Genomic DNA, 20,967 nt, shown 5'->3' on the forward strand with positions numbered 1-20,967 from the left:
ACCCTTAAATGTGGCCTCTCCAATGTCTTGTGCAACTGTGATATAACCTCCCAACTTCAACACTCCATACTCTGGCTAATGAAGGCCAATGTGACATCACTTTCGAGGAACTATGTCCATGCATTTTTCGATCCCTTTGCTCTAGAACACTTCCCAGAATCCTGTCATTCAGTGTGTAGGTCCAGAATGATCAATATCCTTCTATCGCTGCTATTCCATGTGCTTATCAAAAAGCCTCTTAAATGCCATTATTGTATGTGCCTCCACCAGCTCATTCAAGGCACCCGCCACTCTAAAATGACTTTCCCCATACATCTCCTTCAAACCTTACTCTTATCTTAAAACAATGCCCTCTAGTTCTTGACATTTCCATCCTGGATAAAATGTGCTCACTGTCTCTTCTATCAATGCCTCTCGTAATTTTATATACTTCTATCAGGTCACCCCTCAACCTCTGACATTCCAACGAATACAATCCATGATTGTCCAACCTAATATCCTCAAATCCAGGCAGTATTCTGGCAAACCTCTTTTGCACCTTTTCCGAACCTTATACATATTTTCTATAACCGGGCAAGAGACCTGCACACAATAAATGTGGCCATACCAAAGTTTGGAAAAGCTGAACATGACTTGCTGACTTTTATACTCAATGCCAAGACCAATGAAGGCAAGCATAATATGCTGTATTTACCGTTCCATCTCTTGTGTTGCCACTTTCAGGGAGCTATTGATTTGGACATTAAGATCCTTCTGTAATCAATGCTGTCAAGGATCTTGCCTTTACTTGCATAATTTCCCCTTGCATTCAACCTCCCAAAGTGCAACAGCTCACTCTTGCACAGATTAAACTTTATCTGCCATTTCTCCCACCATTGCTGCAGCTTATCTATATCCATCTATCAGCACTCCTTACCGTCCACAACTCCACCCATGTTATTGTTGTCTACAAACTTGTCAAGGGGTTATGAGGAGAAGGTGAGAGAATGGGGTTAGGAGGGAGAGATAGATCAACCATGATTGAATTGAATTGAATTTCCTTTATTGTCATTCAGACCTTTCAGTCTGAATGAAATTTCGTGCCTGCAGTCATACATACAATAATACAATAATAGACAACAGAACAGACAGTAAACACAAATTAACATCCACCACAGTGAGTCCACCAAGCATCTCCTCACTGTGATGGAGGCAAAAATCTTAGGGCTGCAGTCTCTTCCCTCTTCTCCCTCTGCGCTGAGGCAATACCCCACCGGGCGATGGTAAATCAGTCCCGCGGCTCACCGAGCTCCGCGAACGGGCAGGTTCAAACACCACGGCCCGGGGTGGTCGAAGCTGCCGCCCTCCAGTCCAGCGGACACAGCTGTTGACGACGTCATCCACTGGCCCTCGGCTGAACCCCGGACTCGGGCCGCCGCCGCCAGAACGCCATCTCAGCCACCGGAGCACCGTTCTAGCCCCAAGCCGAGTCGCCCTCACGTGAGCATCTCAGCCCCGCGCCAGGCCGCCCTCACGGGAGCGCCGTTACCCTCGAGCTGGGCAGCCCCGACGGGAGCGCAGTTACCCTCGAGAAGGGCCGCCCCGACGGGAGCGCCGTTCCACCCTCGAGCTGGGCCGCCCCGACGGGAGCGCCATTTCCCTCGGCCTGGGTCGCCCTCACGGGAGCGCCGTTCCACCCTCGAGCTGGGCCGCCCCGACGGGAGCGCCGTTTCCCTCGGCCTGGGCCGCCCTCACGGGAGCGCCGTTACCCTCGGGCTGGGCCGCACACACGGGAGCGTCTCAGCCCCTCGCCAGGCCGCCCTCACAGGAGCATCACAGCCCCTTGCGGGAGCGCTGTTCCAGCCCCGAGCTGGACCGCCCTCACGGGAGCGAGCCCAGGGCGAGTCCTGACAGGCTGCCTCCGGAGCCTCGAGGTCGCCAGCTCCGCCATTAGGCCTCAGCGCAGACGGAGGCAGAGAAGGGGGATACGACAAAAAAGTTGCATACGCCCGAAGGGAGAGACAGCAAGACCTGTTTCAACCCCCCCCCCCCCCCCCACACACATAAACACAGCCTAAAAAAACAAAAACTTAGCTAGACAAAACGAAAAAAACAACACAAAAAAGTAAAAACAAACGGACTGCAGGCGAGCCGCAGCCGTTCACCAGCGCCGCCACTTCCGGATAGTGTAGACATGGCCTAATTCTGCTCCTATCACATGACCTTTACCAACCAACCCATCTATATTTCTGTCCAAGCCATTTATAAATATCACAAACAGCAGTGGTCACAGCATTGATTTCTGCAGAACTCCAGTGGTCACCAACTTCCAGCTAGAATAATAAACTTTCACCAGAACCCTCTGAAGTTCCACTGTGATCCATGTCGATAACATCCACTTTATCGACCATTTTCTCCTCAAAAAATCTCAAGGTATAACCTCCAGCGGACAAAGCCATGTTAATTGTCCCTAATCAATGGTCAATAGCACTTTATTGTCATGTGTACCTCAGTACAGTGAAATTATTTGTTGCATGCACTTCAGTGACATTCCAACTGTACATTAGGCGCAATCATACTGAGTGTAAGATAGTAGGCCACACTGAGTTAGTACGCCATGTTTTAGGCACCATCCTGTACCCTTCAAGTCTGACTTTTTTTTTTAAAATGCTGGCCCTTTGATAAAGGATAAAGGCCCTTTGACTTGGCTGTGACACTGAGTTTCACTGTCAACCAGGCCAGGCGATGTTGTCGGTGTCCTCTACCGCTGCTTTGCCGATACTCTACCAAATGTGAGTAAATCCTGTCCCGATAGGATAAACAAGTAGCAATAATATTACCTAGACTTGTACCTCTTGCACCAAGTTGATGATCTTCCGGCAGCAGGAATTACATGCTGAACCTGTCGCTGCTGCACATTTGCTATATGGGAACTTTGAACCATTGGGCTGCAGGGAACAGAGTCAGCGCTTAAAGTGCTTTGAAAATCAAAAAAAACCTGCAGCTGCTGAAAATAAAGAAAAATGCTGGAAATACTCAGCAGGTTAGGCTGCGCCTGTAGGGTTAGAAACAAAATTATTGTTTCCAGTTAATAACCCTCGTTAAGAACATAAACGGACTTTCCCCAAGTACAGTGGCACTATGGCTGCCATGGAGATGAGGATATACACCTGGATGGGAAGCGAGGGAAGTTCTGCATATCTGGGATACAAAACTCTCCTGACACTCAATGGTCTGACCCAAAGAATGACTGTGTCAAATGTGGGCAAAGCCACTTTGAGGTGCAGATCAATCAAACTGCAAAAGCACAGAATACTCGCAGGGAGAGGCTATAATGAAGGAAAGAAACACTGGAAACGTGTTCCAAATGCTGACATTTGAAAACTGCAGCTGGCAGTTGCAGTATGCAAGATATCGGTGTTGCAGGGCACTCTCATGGTGATCTACGAGCCATCAACCAAAGATTCTGTTTCTGCCTGTTAGGGAGGAAACATGCACTGTATGACCTGTGATGCCTTAAGGGCCTGTGCCATTTAGGCAAATTCTTTTTTCCCCCCCGGCAAATAGGCTGTCACCACATGGTCGCTGCGTGACGACTGTATTGTCGTGAGCGGTCTCCTCAAGTGTCATTACTTATTTCTTGTCGCCGCTGGATTTTAAAATGTTCAAAACCTCTCGACGACAGTGGGCTTGATGTTGCCTGTCTTCTCCTGTCGTAGGTGCTGTCATAGGTTGTTGTAGGATGACACCAGGTGACGTTGGTTGCCGCCGGGTCATGACCTCGGTGAATTCCATTGGCGACAACCTACGTCAACCGGCGACAGTTCCGGCATCAAGAGAAGTATTCAATTGTCTTCATTTGTCGCCGACAGGGTCGTAGCTTGTTGCTGGTGGAGGTAGGTTGACTTCGGGTGACTTAGGTTGTCGCCTGTGTGGTCGTAGGTGGACGTCCCGAGTTGCGAGGAATTGTGTCGCCGGTTGACGTAGCTTGCCGTCGACTAGGGGGTAGCTTGTAGTGGACATTGTCGTGGGGTGGGTGCATTTCCGGCGTCATGCCACGACAGTGACTGTCGCCACTGTTGCCTAAAAAAATCGCCTAAGTGGGACAGGCCCTATAAGTTGTACATTTAAGGTGAGGCAACCATCAGCTGCACAAAGGCAAACCACACAGGAAGTGCCTGAGCCGGTTCCCCAAAAGGTGCAATTTCATATGGAATGGTAGCCAGCGCAATCCGCACATAAAAGCATGCACGTTGGTCCAATTTCTATGCTACTTCAAAAAAAAAAACTGGGGAATTCACCTGAGTGTCCGGATCCAAAATTTGTCTCACTTAACAGGTTATCTAATCATAAACATGTTATAATTTGTGGGGCCTTGTGTTATAACTGCTATTACAACATTACATCCTACAAAATACTTTGGAAGTAATGCACTTTGGAAGTCTTAAACTGCATTATTTTCCCCTCGATCTTTCCTCAGTAAATATACTGAAACAACACACCGTTCTTGCTTCAACAAGTTTATCCATCACCCCGGGGGACTTACTCTGGTCCACGTCCTGTCACTCTCTTGGAGTTCCAAGTGTTCCCCTGAGCAAGTGGTTTGCAAAAGGCATAATGCAAGCACAGTGCCCTCCATAATGTTTGGGACAAAGAACATTTATTTATTTGCCTCTGTACTCCACAATTTGAGATTTGTAATAGAAAAAATCACATGTGGTTAAAGTGCGCATTGTCAGATTTTAATAAAGGCCATTTTTATACATTTTGGTTTCACCATGTAGAAATTACTGCTGTGTTTATACATAGTTTCCCCCCCCCCCCCCCCCCCCCCCCCCCATTTCAGGGCACCGTAATGTTTGGAACACATGGCTTCACAGGCATTTGTATTTGCTCAGATGTGTTTAATTGCCTCCTTAATGCAGGTACAAGGGAGCTCTCAGCACCTAGTCTTTCCTCCAGTCTTTCCATCACATTTGGAAACTTTTATTGCTGTTTGTCAACATGAGGACCAAAGTTGTGCCAATGAAAGTCAAAGAAGCCATTATGAGACTGAGAAACAAGAAAAAAACTGTTAGAAACATCAGCCAAACCTTAAGCTTACCAAAATCAACTGTTTGGAACATCATTAAGAAGAAAGAGAGCACTGGTGAGCTTACTAATCGCAAAGGGACTGACAGGCCTAGGAAGACCTCCACAGCTGATGACAGAAGAATTCTCTCAATAATATAGAAAAAAATCCCAAACACCAGTCCGACAAATCAGAAACAATCTTCAAGATTCACGTGTGGATTTGACAATGATCACTGTCCGCAGAAGACATCATCACCTGAAATATAGAGGCTACACCACAAGATGCAAACCACTGGTTAGCCGCAAAAATAGGCTGGCCAGTTTACGGTTTGTCAAGAAGTACATAAAACAGCAATCACAGTTCTGGAGAAAGGTCTTGTGGACAGATGAGATGAAGATTAACTTGCATCAGAGTGATGGCAAGAGCAAAGTATGGACGAAAGAGGTAACTGCCCAAGATCCAAAGCATACCACTTCATCTGTGAAACAGTGGTGAAGGTGTTATGGCCTGGGCATGTATAGCTGCTGAAGGTACTGGCTCACATATCTTCATTGATGATACAACTGCTGATGGTGATAACATGATGAATTCTAAAGTATATGGACACATCCTATCTGCTCAAGTTCAAACAAATTCCTCAAAACTCATTGGCCGGCGGTTCATTCTACAGCAAGACAATTATCCCAAACATACTTCTAAAGCAACAAAGGAGTTTTTCAAAGCTAAAAAATGGTAACTTCTTGAGTGGCCAAGTCATTCACCCGATCTGAACCCAATTGAGTATGCCTTTTATATGCTGAAGAGAAAACTGAAGGGACTAGTCCCCAAACCAAGCACAAGCTAAAGATGGCTGCAATACAGGCTTGGCAGATCATCACCAGAGAAGACACCCAGCAACTGGTGATGTCCATGAATCACAGACTTCAAGCAGTCATTGCATGCAAAGAATATGCAACAAAATACTAAACATGACTACTTTCATTTTCATGACAATGCTGTGTCCCAAACATTATGGTGCCTGAAAATGGGGGCGGATTATGTATAAACATTGCTGTAATTTCTACATGATGAAACCAAAATGTGTAAAAATGGCCTTTATTTAAAATCTGACAATGTGCACTTTAACCACATGTGATTTTTATTTTTCCTTTTTTTTCCTATTACAAATCTCAAATTGTGGAGTACAGAGGCAAATAAATCAACGATGGGTCTTGGTCCCAAACATTATGGAGTGTACTGTATCTCCAAGTTAGGATGGTGTAAGACTCAGTAGAGATTGCAGTTAGTGATGTTCCTATGCTATCATGCCTTTGCCCTTCTTAATGTCCGAAGAAGTGGAATTCAGAGTTACTGTCAGAAACACTTAGGCAAATAACTGCGGTGCATTTTGTAGATGGTACACAGGATGTCCAGAACATGGGTGGTGGAGGGAATGAATGTATAGAGTTGTGTAAAATTGTGTCATTCAATTGGACTGCTTTGGGTTGGATGTTGTTGAACCTCTTTGGTGGTGACTTTCATTCTGTTCCTACCATCGGGAAGAAGGTACTGAAAGACATGGCCATCGGGTTCAAGAACAACTTCTACCCAGCAATCACCTGGCTCTTGAACATTACACAACATTAATGTTAGCAACTATGAACTTCGATGGATTGTCTTTGGTGTGACTCCTAACTGCAGTTTTTACATTGTTATAGTCATCTAGTACTACGGTTATTAATTTGTATTTTTGATTTTTATATATTATATCTGTGTATTGTTACACATGCAAACTTTTAAGAATTTATCTTCTGTTGTCTTTTCATCTGGTAATTAAACACATTGACACTTGACAAGAAAGGAAGTGTTCTTGAATAGTTTTCTTAAGTAACTAAGGTAGACAGAAATGCTGCAGAAACTCAGCGGGTGAGGCAACATCTTTGGAGAGAAGGAATAGGCGACGTTTCGGGTGGAGACCCTTCTTCAGACTAAAGTAACTAAAGTAATTAAAAGTCCGGAAAAGAGACTGTATGTGAGTGTCTGGATTCCAGGTCTAACCAAGATTTTGGAAGAAGGCCAGTTCCAGCATATTGCTTTAAGTAATTGCTAAGTGCGTTGTTCAACAGATGTCTAATGTTGTCCTCTGAATGACAGTCTTGGATGGAGTCAGTGTAACATATGTAGTAAATGTAATAGTGGTTGGTACCACATAAAGGATTATATTATTTGACCAACTGCTCTCCTTGTTGCAACATTGTCTTGTGTGCAAAATGCCAGAGGTTTTTGCCTGTGTAGGGGGAAAAGCATAATAAGAAAGATGTACTTATACTGTAACCTTTTAACTGTTTAATAAACCACCCTTACTAATAGTTTGAACTACTGATTACCCCTCCATTGCCACTATTCAGGTCATGGAAGTTTGCCTTTACAGAATTCACAAGTCACTACACAAAATTTGTGAGATGTGAAATAACATTTGTTCTCTCATAATTTATGGTGGGGAGTAAGTAAATACAAACAATTTATATATATTTTTTACTTGCATTCCTTGATGCTTGCTGAAGTGGAAAATCACGTTTCGGACCATTTTATAGGAATGTAATTCCACCCCTATGCCCACTGTGATCTTGGCTCTGCTGTTTAGTTTAGTCTAGTAATACAGCACGGAAATAGGCTCTGTGGCCCACTGAGTCTGCGATGACAAACTATCGTCCATACACATAAACGTCACCCATTCCTTCTCTCCAGAGATACTGCCTGTCCTGCTGAGTTACTCCAGTATTTTCTGTCTACCTTCTATTTAAAACAGCATCTGCAGTTCTTTCCTACACATATCGCCCATACACAATAGGGACAATTTACAGAAGCCAATTAACTTGTCTTTGTAATAATTTTTCAGACTTTGAGATAATAAGACAGTCAAGGTGAGGAACTATGTGGGTTAGACAGCATCTGTGGTTTGAATGGCCAGTTGGTGTTTCAGGTTGCGATCCTTCTTCAGACTGATTGTAATAAGGGGGGAGAGAAATCTGTAAAAGAGGTGGCAACAGGGCAAAGCATGGCAAGTGCCAGGTGGATACATGTTGGAAGGGGGGTTTAATTGTCAGATGGGTGGAGTAAGTGACTATGGCATATTGGTAAACCTGAACGGCGTGTAATGTCACAGGAGAAATATTTTCTCTTTCTTTTGCATGTTATTTTTTTGTCTTTGTACCTTAATTTGAATATGATTGCTTAAACATGCTCTCGTATTATGATCTCATTGCACTTCCCTTTTTCCCCAATCTGACACCACTGAGTTGATAATCTGCCTCCTTGTTCTTGCTGCCAAAGTGGATAACCTTGCATTTATCAACATTATAGTGCATCTGCCCACTCACTCAACCTGTCCAAGCCACACTGCAACCTCCTAGCATCCACTTTGCAGTTCACACTGCCACCCAGCTTTGTGTCATCTGCAAATTTGCCAGTATTACTTTTAATTCCATCATCTAAATCATTAATATATATTTTAAATAGTTGCGACCCCAGCACCGAGCCTTGCAGCACGCCCATTAATCTCCTGTGTGGGACCTTATCACAGGCTTTCTTGTCCAGATGCACAACATCCACTGGCTCTCCTTCATCCATTTTACTTGTCACATCCACAAAAAATTCCAGAAGATTAGTCAAGCAGGATTTCCCGTTTTCCCTCTCGCTTCTTTCTTGCAAAGTGGGATAACATTAGCTACCCTCCAATCCACAGGAACTGATCCTGAATCTATAGAACATTGGAAAATGATTACCAATGCATCCACAAGTTCGAGAGCCACCAGCTTGAGTACCCTGGGATGCAGATCATCAGGCCCTGAGGATATATCTGCCTGCAGGCCCTTCAGTCTACCCAATACTATTTCTCACCTAATGCAAATTTCTTTCAGTTCCTTTGTCTCCCCAGATCCTCTGTCCTCTAGTACATCTGGGAGATTGTTTGTGTCTTCCTTAGTGAAGACAGAACCAAAGTATCAGTTCAACTCTTCTGCCATTTCCTTGCTCCCCATAATAATTTCACCTGTTTCTGCCTTCAAGGGACCCGCATTTGTCTTTATTAATCTTTTTCTCTTAACATACCTCAAGGAAGTGGGCAGGTGCTATACACCTGCACAGGAAGGTAGACGCTCCTGCCCCCACGAGTCTCGGGCAGATGGGGCTCTTCAGCTTGGGAAGGCAGTCCATCTTGGAGAAGGAAAACTCTGATTTAAAACCTCCACTGCCTTGTGGCCATATCCAGTCATGGAAAAGGCTCCAGAAGTAAACCTCAAGAAAATCCGGAGTCGGAGCCCCTAAGGCAATCAGCTGGGCAGGAGGCGGGCCGACTGAATTTGGACGTCGCATGGCGTCGGGTGGTTACGTCATCACGCAACGGCACGCCGGGCGGTGACATCATCGCGCAACGCTAGGCGTATGCCGTCAAGACGCTGCGTACGGCGTCGAGACGCTGCGTACGCCCGTTAAGATGCTGCGTATGGCCTCAATGCGGTTGCGGGCCGACAGGCCGTTGCCGCGCGGAATTTTTGGACAGTGTCAGTTTTTCCGAGCCCCGCGCGATGTCGGGACCAGCCCCGCACAACTCCATACGGCTCCGGCGATCGAAGTGTGATTGGCCCCGCGAGGCTGTACGGCTCAAGCGACCACGTTATAGGTCGCGCTAGCTGCATGCAGTCGTATGCTGGTGGGACAGGCCTTTAACACTTCTGATTTAATCTTCTCCCTCTCAAATTGCAGATTAAAACTTATCATTTTATGGTCACTACCTTTACCTTGAGTTCCCTTTATTAAATTTGGTTCATTAGACAACACTAAATCCAGGATTGCCTTCTGCCCTGGTAGCTCTGGTACAAGCTGCCCTGAGAATCCATCTCGGAGGCACTCTCCAAACTCTCTTTCTTGGGATCCAGAACCAACCTGATTTTCCGAGTCGACCTGCATATTGAAATCTCCCATAACCACAGTGGCATTACCATTGTTACATGCCAATTTTAACTCCTGCTGCAACTTGCACCCTATATCCAGGCTACTGTTTGGGGGCCTGTAGATAACTCCCATTAGTGTCTTCTTACTGTTACAATTCTTCAATTCTATCCACAGCAACTCTACATCGTCAGTCCCTATGTCACCCCTCATAAGGGACTGAATATCATCCCTCACCAACAGAGCTACCCCACCTCTGCCCACCTGCCAGTCCTTTCTATAGGACGTATAACCCTGAATATTCAGTTCCCAGTCCCTCCTGCAACCATGTCTTGTAATCCCACAATGTCATATCTACCAATCTCTAACTGCGCCTCAAGCTCATCCACTTTACTTCTTATACTTCGTGCATTCATATATAATACTTTTAATCCATTACTCACCTTTCACATGGATTCCTATTTCACTTGGCCATACTCTCCGATCACTTCGTGAGCTTTCTGTCTCGTTAATTCTGGTGTCTTTCTTAACTTTTCATATACTCTCTCTCCCTCTTTCCCTTTAACTGGATCCTTGTATTTCCAATTTGTCTTCTTCACCCCCCCCCCCCCCCCCAAATTTAGTTACGAAGATATTAATCAATTAAAATCATAATGGCGTTATCATTAGGTGCAAAATAAGACACAAAGTGTGAAATAACTCGGCAGTTCGGGCAACATCGCTGGAGAACATGGAAGGTGACATTTCGTGTTGGGATCCTTCACTGTGATTGTGGTGGGGGGGGGAGAAAACTGGAAGAGAGGTGGGGGTGGGGGGGAGAAAACTGGAAGAGAGGTGGGGGTGGGACACTAGCAGATTTTAATCCCCACTCCCAGACCACAATCAGTCTGAAGAAGAGTCCTGACCTGAAATGTCATTTATCAATATTCTCCAGAGTTACTCCAGCACTTTAGTAAACCAGCGTCTGTAGTTCCTCATGACTCCATTATCATGATGTGCAATATGTAGCCTTACCTCTAGGTGACTGTTCTTTCTTGTGACAAACTTTATGAAGCAGAATTTAAACTATTAAGATTTTTAATTAGTTATTTTTTTAACTGAAGGATTTAAGCGTATTTCAGTGTCACTTCAAGATTATGATAATGGGTAATTAATGCAAATTCTATCGCCAGCAAGGAAGCCAAGGTAGGTACGTTCTTCTATGTCGGGAAAGGTTTATGAGCTGATGCATGGCCATTGAAGGATTGGAGTGGAGCAGAATTTTATAATGTGCATGTTATAGGAAATTAATTCTGTTTTCTTGTTTCTCCATAGGATCGCCTCTGCTACTTTTTGCTAATCGGCGTGACGTCAGGTTGGTAGATGCAGAATCGGTGAAACCTGAATCTACTGTAGTGGTCAGTGGTCTGGAGGATGCAGCCGCTGTTGATTTTTTGTACACTGAAGGAGTGATTTATTGGACAGACGTGAGTGAAGAAGCCATTAAACAGACGCATGTGAATGTAACTGGGAATTTCCAAAAAGTGATCATCTCGGGTCTCGTTTCACCAGATGGATTAGCTTGTGATTGGTTAGGCAAGAAGCTATATTGGACTGACTCTGAAACTAATCGGATAGAGGTTGCCAATCTTGATGGAATGTATCGGAAAGTCCTCTTCTGGCAGGATCTTGATCAACCAAGGGCCATTGCTCTTGATCCACAGCATGGGTGAGTACTTTAGCCTGCCTTGTGTTTTCATTTCACGAGCTAAGATTTTGAGTTGGCATGAAACTAGAAATTTGAGATGTATCACTGCTGCTGCTGCAACCTTTCAACGGTATTATTTCTCTTTTGTACAAATGAGCAGATGTTCAGAGTGAACCAGGAATAATGTGGCTTGCAAATAAAACCAACTTGCAAATAAAGCTAAATTGAAGTTAATGTAAAAGAAAAAACAATATTGTTACTTCCTCTTCCTTTTGGAAGTCTGTTTTACTTTTCAGCAATTGCTTCTAAATACTGGAATAGCCCATTGGGAATATTGTTCTGTATTATTTCCACAGCAGCTATTTGGAATTTGATCTCATTTTGTTTTACAAGGTAAACTTTGTAAATGATGTTAATTAAAAAAGTTTAAGTAATCTGCATAGGATGTCTCAAATTAATAACTGTTTTACTTTGGTAATTTATCTTAAATGATTTTTGCTGTACGCAAACTTATGGTTCCCATCAACATTTGTTCTGATGTTACTTGGTAATCTCTGTCCTGCAAATGTGATAAGCTAACCTGCAGTGACCTTTCCCCTACAACTTATGAATGCACAGGACATAGGATGCATTTGATAGTCAGGCAGTATGTGTAGCGAAGTGGAAGGCAGTCATTATCTATGCAACTCTCGTCATCAATAGACAATAGGTGCAGGAGTAGGCCATTCAAGCCAGCATCGCCATTCAATGTAATCATGGCTAATCCACAATCAGTGCCCTGTTCCTGCCTTCTCCCCATATCCCCTGATTCTGCTATCTTTAAGAGCCCTATCTAGCTCTCTCTTGAAAGTATCCAGAGAACCGGCCTCCATTGCCCTCTGAGGCAGAGAATTCCACAGACTCGCAACTCTGTGTGAAAAAATGTTTCTTCATCTCCGTTCTAAATGGCTTACCCCTTATTCTTAAACTGTGGCCCCTGGTTCTGGACTTCACCAACATCAGGAACATGTTTCCCGCCTCTAGCGTGTCCAAACCCTTAATAATCTTATATGTTTCAATAAGATATCCTCTCATCCTTCTAAATTCCAGAGTATACAAGCCCAGCCGCTCCATTCTCTCAGCATATGACAGTCCCGCCATCCCGGGAATTAACCTTGTGAACCTACGCTGCACTCCCTCAATAGCACGAATGTCCTTCCTCAAATTTGGAGACCAAACCTGCACACAGTACGCCAGGTGTGGTCTCACTAGGGCCCTGTAAACTGCAGAAGGACCTCTTTGCTCCTATACTCAACTCCTCTTGTAATGAAGGCCAACATGCCATTCGCTTTCTTCACTGCCTGCTGTACCTGCATGCTTACTTTCATTGACTGATGAACAAGGACCCCTAGATCCTGTTGTACTCCCCCTTTTCCCAACTTGACACCATTTAGATAATAATCATCCTGTTTTTGCTACCAAAGTGGATAACCTCACATTTATCCACATTAAACTGCATCTGCCATGCATCTGCCCACTCACCCAACCTGTCCAGGTCACCCTGCATTCTCATAGCATCCTCCTCACAGTTCACACTGCCACCCAGCTTTGTATCTTCTGCAAATTTGCTAATCGTGAAGAAATATTTTGTCAATATCAGGGGAAAGCATTGGAGAAAGAAAAACCTTGTCTGTTTTTTATGATTTATAACTTTTAATTGTATGAAGGAATGTGGAGTTTGATGACTTCAGCGATGATGTATAGAATGGCTGCAATGGTGTCACAATGCAACAGAATTGCCACCTCATTCATAATGTCCAACATACACCTCTAAACTGAACTATGCCTAACTGAGTTTTATCTCCATCTTTAAAGGAGCTATCAGAAGGGAGAGTTAAGCATATTTTTGCATTGGCTAGAACGGCCGGCCCATTGAATTTACTCTAACGGTCTGAACTTATTTCTAAGAGTGGAAATGTCAAGGAATAGAGGACATAGCCTTAAGCTGAAAAGTGCAATGTTTAAAGGAGATGTGCGGGAAAAGTTTTTTACACAGGATGGTGGTGGGGGCCTGGAACTCCACCTGTTTTTATTTCTTTGTCTCCTAACTCCACTCCTGCTTCCCCAACCTAGGTATATCTGTCTATCTTTCACCCCTCCTCAGTCCACCACCCTCCCTCCCTTTTCACCCGCCCTCTCCCTTTTCACTGGCTTCTCCACTCTTAGTCCTGATCCTGGAACTTGACCCAAAATGTTGGCGATTCCTTTTCCCCCTACAGATTTTGTTCGGCCCTCTGATTTCCTCCATATTTTTTGCTCCCAATTCCAGCACAGGCAGTCTCCTGCGTTGCCAAATTTAATCTGTTCTAATCCTTTATAAATATCTGAATAATTACAAAATGTAGCTCTGGTGTGCATGATTAGAGCATTATTTAGTCCCCTAAATCTCGTAAATATTGTACCTGGATATTGTTTCCTAGAAGAATTGAATTTGTTCCTTTCCTGAATTCTGAATTGTTCTGATAATATTAGTTATCACAATAGTATTAACTCACTTTACACCAGCTGTCAGAGCTCTAAAGTGAAACCTGAAACTTCTAATTTGAAAAGAGAATTTTTACAGTGAATGTAGGTTCAACTGAGGGATTTGTGTTGCTTCTTGAGATCGATTTTAACTAGTAGACCCAGTTAAGGAAAGCTTTTTTTTTTTTTTTTTTTTTAAACTGGAGAAAAGGTAACCAGGTGCTAAGCTTGATTTGGCACGGACATTTGACAGAATGTGTGGTATCCTATTGGAGTAATAGAGTATCTAGGCTCAAATTTCAGTTAGGTAGTCACATAACACAAGAGATTATTATTCCATGATGAAAGATTTGGGGATATGAACTGTATTAAAATAATAATTTAAATAATAATATACTGTGTACACAGAACAGTAGAAACAGAACAGTAGAATTCTTATCTGTAGCATCGCAACTATTTTGTAAATGCAGTACTCGATAGATAATATAATAAGCAAACAAAAAAGAAGTTCAATAAATAAAAATCCCAATATAAAACAAACCAAAGCCGAGGTTCCCTAGTGCAACCAAGGCAGTTCGGAGTTTACTTGGAGTTCATAGTGTTCAATAGCCCAATGGCTGTTGGAAAAAGCTGTTCCTGCACCTGGACTGGTTTTCAAACTCCTATACTACCTTCCTGATGGCTGGAATAAAATGAGAGTGTGGCCAGGGTGGGGTGGATCTCTAATGAATGTGGAAGAAGTCATTACTTATGATGGACTGGGCAATGTTGACAACTTTTTCTAATCTTTATTCCTGGGCATTCGAGTAGCTGAACCAGGTCATGATGCAACAGGTCAATTTGTTCTCTACCGTACACAGCAGTTCACTCACATTCTCCAATTTTAGGTAACCAAGCTAAATCAACCCCGCCCCTCCCCCCCATGCCTCTCTTCCCTCACCCCAACTGGATTAGCCCTAATTTGTTTCCTTCAACCTCATTTCCCCCCCCCTTATAATTTCTTCCCCATGGTTCACAATTCACACCTTTCCTTACCTCCCACTTTTTTTTTTTTTTCCTTTCATCTCTGACCTTTGTCCAGCCACCAGCCACTCAAAGACCCCTCACCTGTATCAATCTATCATTAGCCAGGCTTTGGCCTGCCACCACGTCTCTTCTAGCTCCCCACCCCCTCCCCCCACCACAATCAGTCCGAAGAAGGATCCCAACCCGAAACGTGACATATTCATGACCCGCTGAGTTACTCCAGCACTTTGTGTCTCTATTTGTAAGCCAACATCTACAGTTCCCCATTTCTCTAGGTGTTTCTCAAGCTAGTTACCTACCACCTACATATAGTACTGCAAAATCAGAGAAAATTCCTAACAGATTATATTTGAAAACCAGGCACGCATAGTAACAATATCCATCTGCCATAGTCTGAAATCATTTAATTTGATTTGTTTTGAACTAGTCTGATATTTGATTTAATTGTATATTTGAACTAAAATTGGAAATCTTGTGGCATTGAAGTGGTGGGACTACACATTATTATGTTTATAAAAAATCTGGGTATTAACTGTCTACACCTCAGACTAGAAAGCAAACATATCCTGAAGGAATTCAGAATATAAAAGGCTGGAACCATTTGAAAGAAAGACTAGAATATAATAATAATAATAATAATAATAATAATAATAATGGATGGGATTTATATAGCGCCTTTCTAATACTCAAGGCGCTTTACATCGCATTATTCATTCACTCCTCAGTCACACTCGGTGGTGGTAAGCTACTTCTGTAGCCACAGCTGCCCTGGGCAGACTGACGGAAGCGTGGCTGCCAATCTGCGCCTACGGCCCCTCCGACCACCACCAATCATTCACACACAAGCAAAGGTGGGTGAAGTGTCTTGCCCAAGGACACAACGACAGTATGCACTCCAAGCGGGATTCGAACCGGCTACCTTCCGGTTGCCAGCCGAACACTTAGCCCATTGTGCCATCTGTCGACCCTGTATACACAATGTCTGTTATGATCATGATACACATATATTCACTGGATGCTTTATAGTCAGTTAAGTATTTTTGCCCCATAAGCACTGTCGGATGCAGAAAATAAAATGGTCATCGTGTCCAAAACAGCAAAGTAATAATCTGAACATGTGGATAATCAGTTTTAGTGATGTGAATTGTTTGCCAAATATCAGCTGGAACACTCTTGTGCATATCAGATCCGATGGTCATTGGAGCTGTGCCACAGTCATGTGTTTAAAGAGAGTAGAGCAGGTGGACCTGTGGTGATGGTCAGTTAGGAGGAGATTGTGTTATTGATCCACACTGATTGAAGTCTGCCGATGAAGTCAGGGATCCAGCTGCAAAGGGTAGTACAGAGCCACTTGTCTTGCAAATTGGTGATGAACTTTGAGGGGTTAACAGTGTTGAACTGTAGTCAATGAACAGCAGCCTGGTGTTCTTGTTCCTGATGTTCCTTTAATCTAGATGGTCCAGAACACAGTGGAGAGCCAGAAGGACGTCAGCCTCGAATTTTGTGCTTATATCTGTTGAGTTGGACTTAAAACTCTGATTTTTGACGAGTTCAGAGAAGGGCTACCAACGGAGCCAAAATTGGCACAGACTGATAACTATATTGTCTCAGGGACAGACCTATCCATGACCACTCTGGGACTGCACGAGGATGGTTCTACTTTCAAGTAGGAATGTAAACATGCACCATCTGGCTGGCAAGGTATAAAATAATTGGTCCATTTAACACAGCTAAAATCACATCTAACAATAAATAAGAGAACTTTTGATTAAATTATTAATTTAATTCAATAATTAATTGGTGACACATTGCCTCAATGCTAAATCGATTGTTTGTTCAAACTTCCTCCTCGCCCCCACCCTTCACCTCTGCACCTCCATTTTTGGGGGGGGGGGGGGTTGTAGTACTTGCTTGCAACCTGGCAGTGCAGTACTAAGGGATCAGTGGATTGTTTGTAGGTAGATAAAAATGCTGGAGAAACTCAGCGGGTGAGGCAGCATCTATGGAGCGAAGGAATAGGTGACGTTTCGGGTCCCGACCCTTATACAATACAAATTTATTGTCATTTGAGCCCCAATGAGACTCAAACGAAATTTTGTTTCCACAGCCATACAAACAAAAACAATGTCCTACAGACATACACACAATTAAGTTCACACAAACATCCATCACAGTGAACCCACTGTGATGGAAGGCAAAAGTCTTTTCTCTCCCCTGCTCTCCATGTCTCACCCGATGTCCAAGCCCCAGGCGGGCGATGATAAGTCCCACGGCCATTTTAGGCCGTGCCGGGCGATTTACGGCCCCGCTCCCAGTCTAGAAGTCTCGAAGTTGGAGCCCCCGGCGGGCACTGTAATGTCCCACGGCCACGAAGCCGTGCCGGGTGATGTACTTCCCCGCTCCGGGTCGTTCCAAACCCCGCGACACGGGCTGGAGAAGTCGCGTTGCGGGAGCTCCGGGAAGCGGTCTCTCTCTCCCCCCGGACCCGCGAGCTCCCGATGTCCCAGTCCACCGGACCTGCGGCTGCGTTGCTGGAGCCTCCAAGCCCCAGGAGTCGAGTCGCAGCAGCGAGCCACCACCGCTCCCCACGTTCCGAGGCCGGCCAGCCCCACGATGGTGAGTAGTCCGCACCTCCGCAGTCTCCCGAGCCCCCGGGTCGTTCAGGTTGGAGGCCGCTCCACGGTGCTAGGCCCCAACAACAACGGACACCCGACAGGGAAAAGGTCGGGTCTCCCGGACAGGGAAGAGATTTTAAACGGTTTCCCCCTCCCCCCCCCGCCCCCCACATATACACATTTAAAAACCAGTATTTAAAAACACCAAACACTACATTTAACTAGACAAAAAATAAAAAAAAGACAGACAGGCTGTAGGAGCCGCTGCAACGAGTCGTGCCGCCACCAGGACCCTTCTTCAGACCTGTCTGAATGCTGACTCACCCGCTGAGTTCCTCCAGCATTTTTATCTACCTTCAATTTTTCCAGCATCTGCAGTTCCTTCTTAAACAGTGGATTGTTTGTAGTTTTTTGGTGAGACTTCACTTTATTCAAATGACTAAACAAGCTCCAACTCTTTCATGAGTATTTTCTCTCGGCTTGTGCACAAATAGAGTATTTCCTAAAAGTTCAAGATGCTGGAAAATCGAAGGTAGACAAAAATGCTGGAGAAACTCAACTTTGGTTACAGTTTTAATTTTAGGGCAAACTATTTCTAATGTAAATTAATAGAATTCCCTGAAATACAATTAACGGATAAATATATATTCATATGTGTAAACATCAGATACAGCATTGTCATAGTGCCACTGAAAAAATTGATAATTCATCAATGGTTATTTACCTCATAAATTGGGCCAAGGCTTGCTGCCAGTGGTGAACTTCCAGTGTTCACTGCAACAAACAGCAGAAGTATGGGTATGTATTTTGTAGATCACCCGAGGTTACCTTGCTGGTAATGTCCAGCACAAACCTAAATGTTACAGCACTGCAACAACAGGGGCTCACACATATCCAGGAGGAGCCCCACTATAAAACTGCTTAACAGAATGAATCTGATAGAAACATAGAAAATAGGTGCAGGAGTAGGTCATTCGGCCCTTCGAGCCTGCACCGCCATTCAATATGATCATGGCTGATTATCCAACTCAGTATCCTGTACCTGCCTTCTCTCCATACCCCCTGATCCCTTTAGCCACAAGGGCCACATCTAACTCCCTCTTAAATATAGCCAATGAACTGGCCTCAACTGCCTTCTGTGGCAGAGAATTCCAGAGATTCACCACTCTCTGTGTGAAAAATGTTTTTCTCATCTCTGTCCTAAAGGATTTCCCCCTTATCTTTAAACTGTGACCCCTTGTTCTGGACTTCCCCAACATCGGGAACAATCTTCTTGCATCTAGCCTGTCCAACCCCTGTTGTATCTGTCATAGACTTTCATGTTTATGAATGTTTCCAATTTTGAAAAATACTTTTAAAATCACAAATACTTTAAAACAATTAAAAGCATTGACACAAAGGCACAGCTTTGGTTATATTTTCTCCTCTCCTTCACAACTGTTCCCTCCTTCCCATGTGAACTTGCCACAAGTTTTTCAGGCAGGTTCCCCGGAATAAGTTTTGGGAAATTTCTGCAAGTCTGCCTTGCGTCACTGGACTCCTCCAGTATGGGAATGCATCAGCGAAATCACCTGCAAACCTTGGTCACAAAGTTCAGGATTTGCATGTTCAGGTGGGTGTTTTAAACAGTAAGCAAATGCTGAAAATTCTGGAAGCATTCAGTAAGTCAAGCAGCACCTGGGGAAAAAGAAACAAAAGTTTGTGCTGATGAAGGGTCTTCAACCTGAAATGTTAATTCTCTTCTCTTTCAAAATATACTTAATGATTTGCTGAGAGTATCCAGCATGTTTCGTTTATAGTTCAGGTTTCCGGCATCTGCAGTTTTATTTCATTATCAATTCATTAAATGCTGTAGTTATGCACAGAATTATTAATATTTCCCAGGAAGATCTGCATCAGTGCAGATTTTTGTTTCTCCGAATGTTAAAATTTATGATGACCAATCACTGCTCCGATACAATCAATGGGATGAAATCTATCAAAGTAATCTTACCACTGTCCTCCCAAGAGTATTCACAGATTTCTTTCTGGTAATATGATGAGGGTACGGTGAGCTTCATTCTTGAGTGACATTTAATGTGGCCCACCACAAAATGCTGGAGAAACTCAGCAGGTCAAGCAGCATCTCTGGAGAAAAGAAATGGGTGACCTTTCTGACCCGAAACAGCATCTATTCTGTCTAAGGGGACATGACTTGAGAATTAAGGGACTGAAATTTAGGGGTAACATGAGGGGGAACTTCTTTACTCAGAGAGTGGTAGCTGTGTGGAATGAGCTTCCAGTGAAGGTGGTGGAGGCAGGTTCGTTTTTATCATTTAAAAATAAATTGGATAGTTATATGGATGGGAAAGGAATGGAGGGTTATGGTCTGAGCGCAGGTATATGGAACTAGGGGAGATTATGTGTTCGGCACGGACTAGAGGGGTCGAGATGGCCTGTTTCCGTGCTGTAATTGTTATATGGTTATATGGTTATTCCTATTCTCCAGAGGTGCTGTCTCACCTGCTCAGTTACTCCAGCATTTTGTGTCTACCTTTGGTATAAACCAGCATCTGCAGTTCCATCCTACACTTCTATTCATTGTTTTAGACGATAGAACCTGAACCGAGATAACTTAAAGGTTGTAATAACAGTTTGCAGTTAGCCCAATCAATGTTAAATCAGTACCTTTCCAAAGTAATAATAGATTGTTCTTTATTACTTTGTGTATCGATTATCACCTGATTGGAATTGTTTGAATTTTTAACTGCAGTTGTTGTAAATCAGCCAGCTGATTTTAATTGATAATAGTATCTGGTAACTTGGATAAATGTGGATATATTTTGCTTTTTTTTTTTTGGTTTACTGTATAGATTTTTGTGTAATGGTGCAAAATATCTCTGTTTACTCGTTGCAACCATTTTCTTGAGTTTATCAAGTGGTATTAAGTGAGGTGTTAATTTTGTAACGTCTACATTGCATCGAAAATCTTTGCACAAGGCACACGTTCAGTGTAAATAATGCTGTTTAGTCATCCCATTTAAGACTCTAAAAATTGGATTTCACACATTTTTGGTGCGCTAAATAGGCACCATGTTTTGCCCCAACATCAAACTGGGTTTCACCAAAAGCAAAAATAAAGCTTAATTGCTTTACTTTGTTTCTAAGAAAGGGTC

The 20,967-nt window shown here is 43.7% G+C and overlaps 1 protein-coding gene across 2 annotated transcripts in view; it reads left to right on the forward strand.

Annotated features, from left to right (window-relative positions):
- lrp5 (LDL receptor related protein 5) overlaps window positions 1–20,967 on the forward strand; it is a 172,140-nt gene that overhangs the window by 16,124 nt on the left and 135,049 nt on the right. For both annotated transcript variants that reach the window (XM_033038947.1, XM_033038946.1), the window contains exon 2: window positions 11,297–11,690. In XM_033038947.1, the coding sequence (XP_032894838.1) occupies window positions 11,297–11,690 (394 nt within the window). The remainder of the gene's footprint in view (window positions 1–11,296; window positions 11,691–20,967) is intronic.

This window comes from Amblyraja radiata, chromosome 20 (genome assembly GCF_010909765.2).
Source record: "Amblyraja radiata isolate CabotCenter1 chromosome 20, sAmbRad1.1.pri, whole genome shotgun sequence".
Taxonomy (NCBI): Eukaryota; Metazoa; Chordata; class Chondrichthyes; order Rajiformes; family Rajidae; genus Amblyraja; species Amblyraja radiata.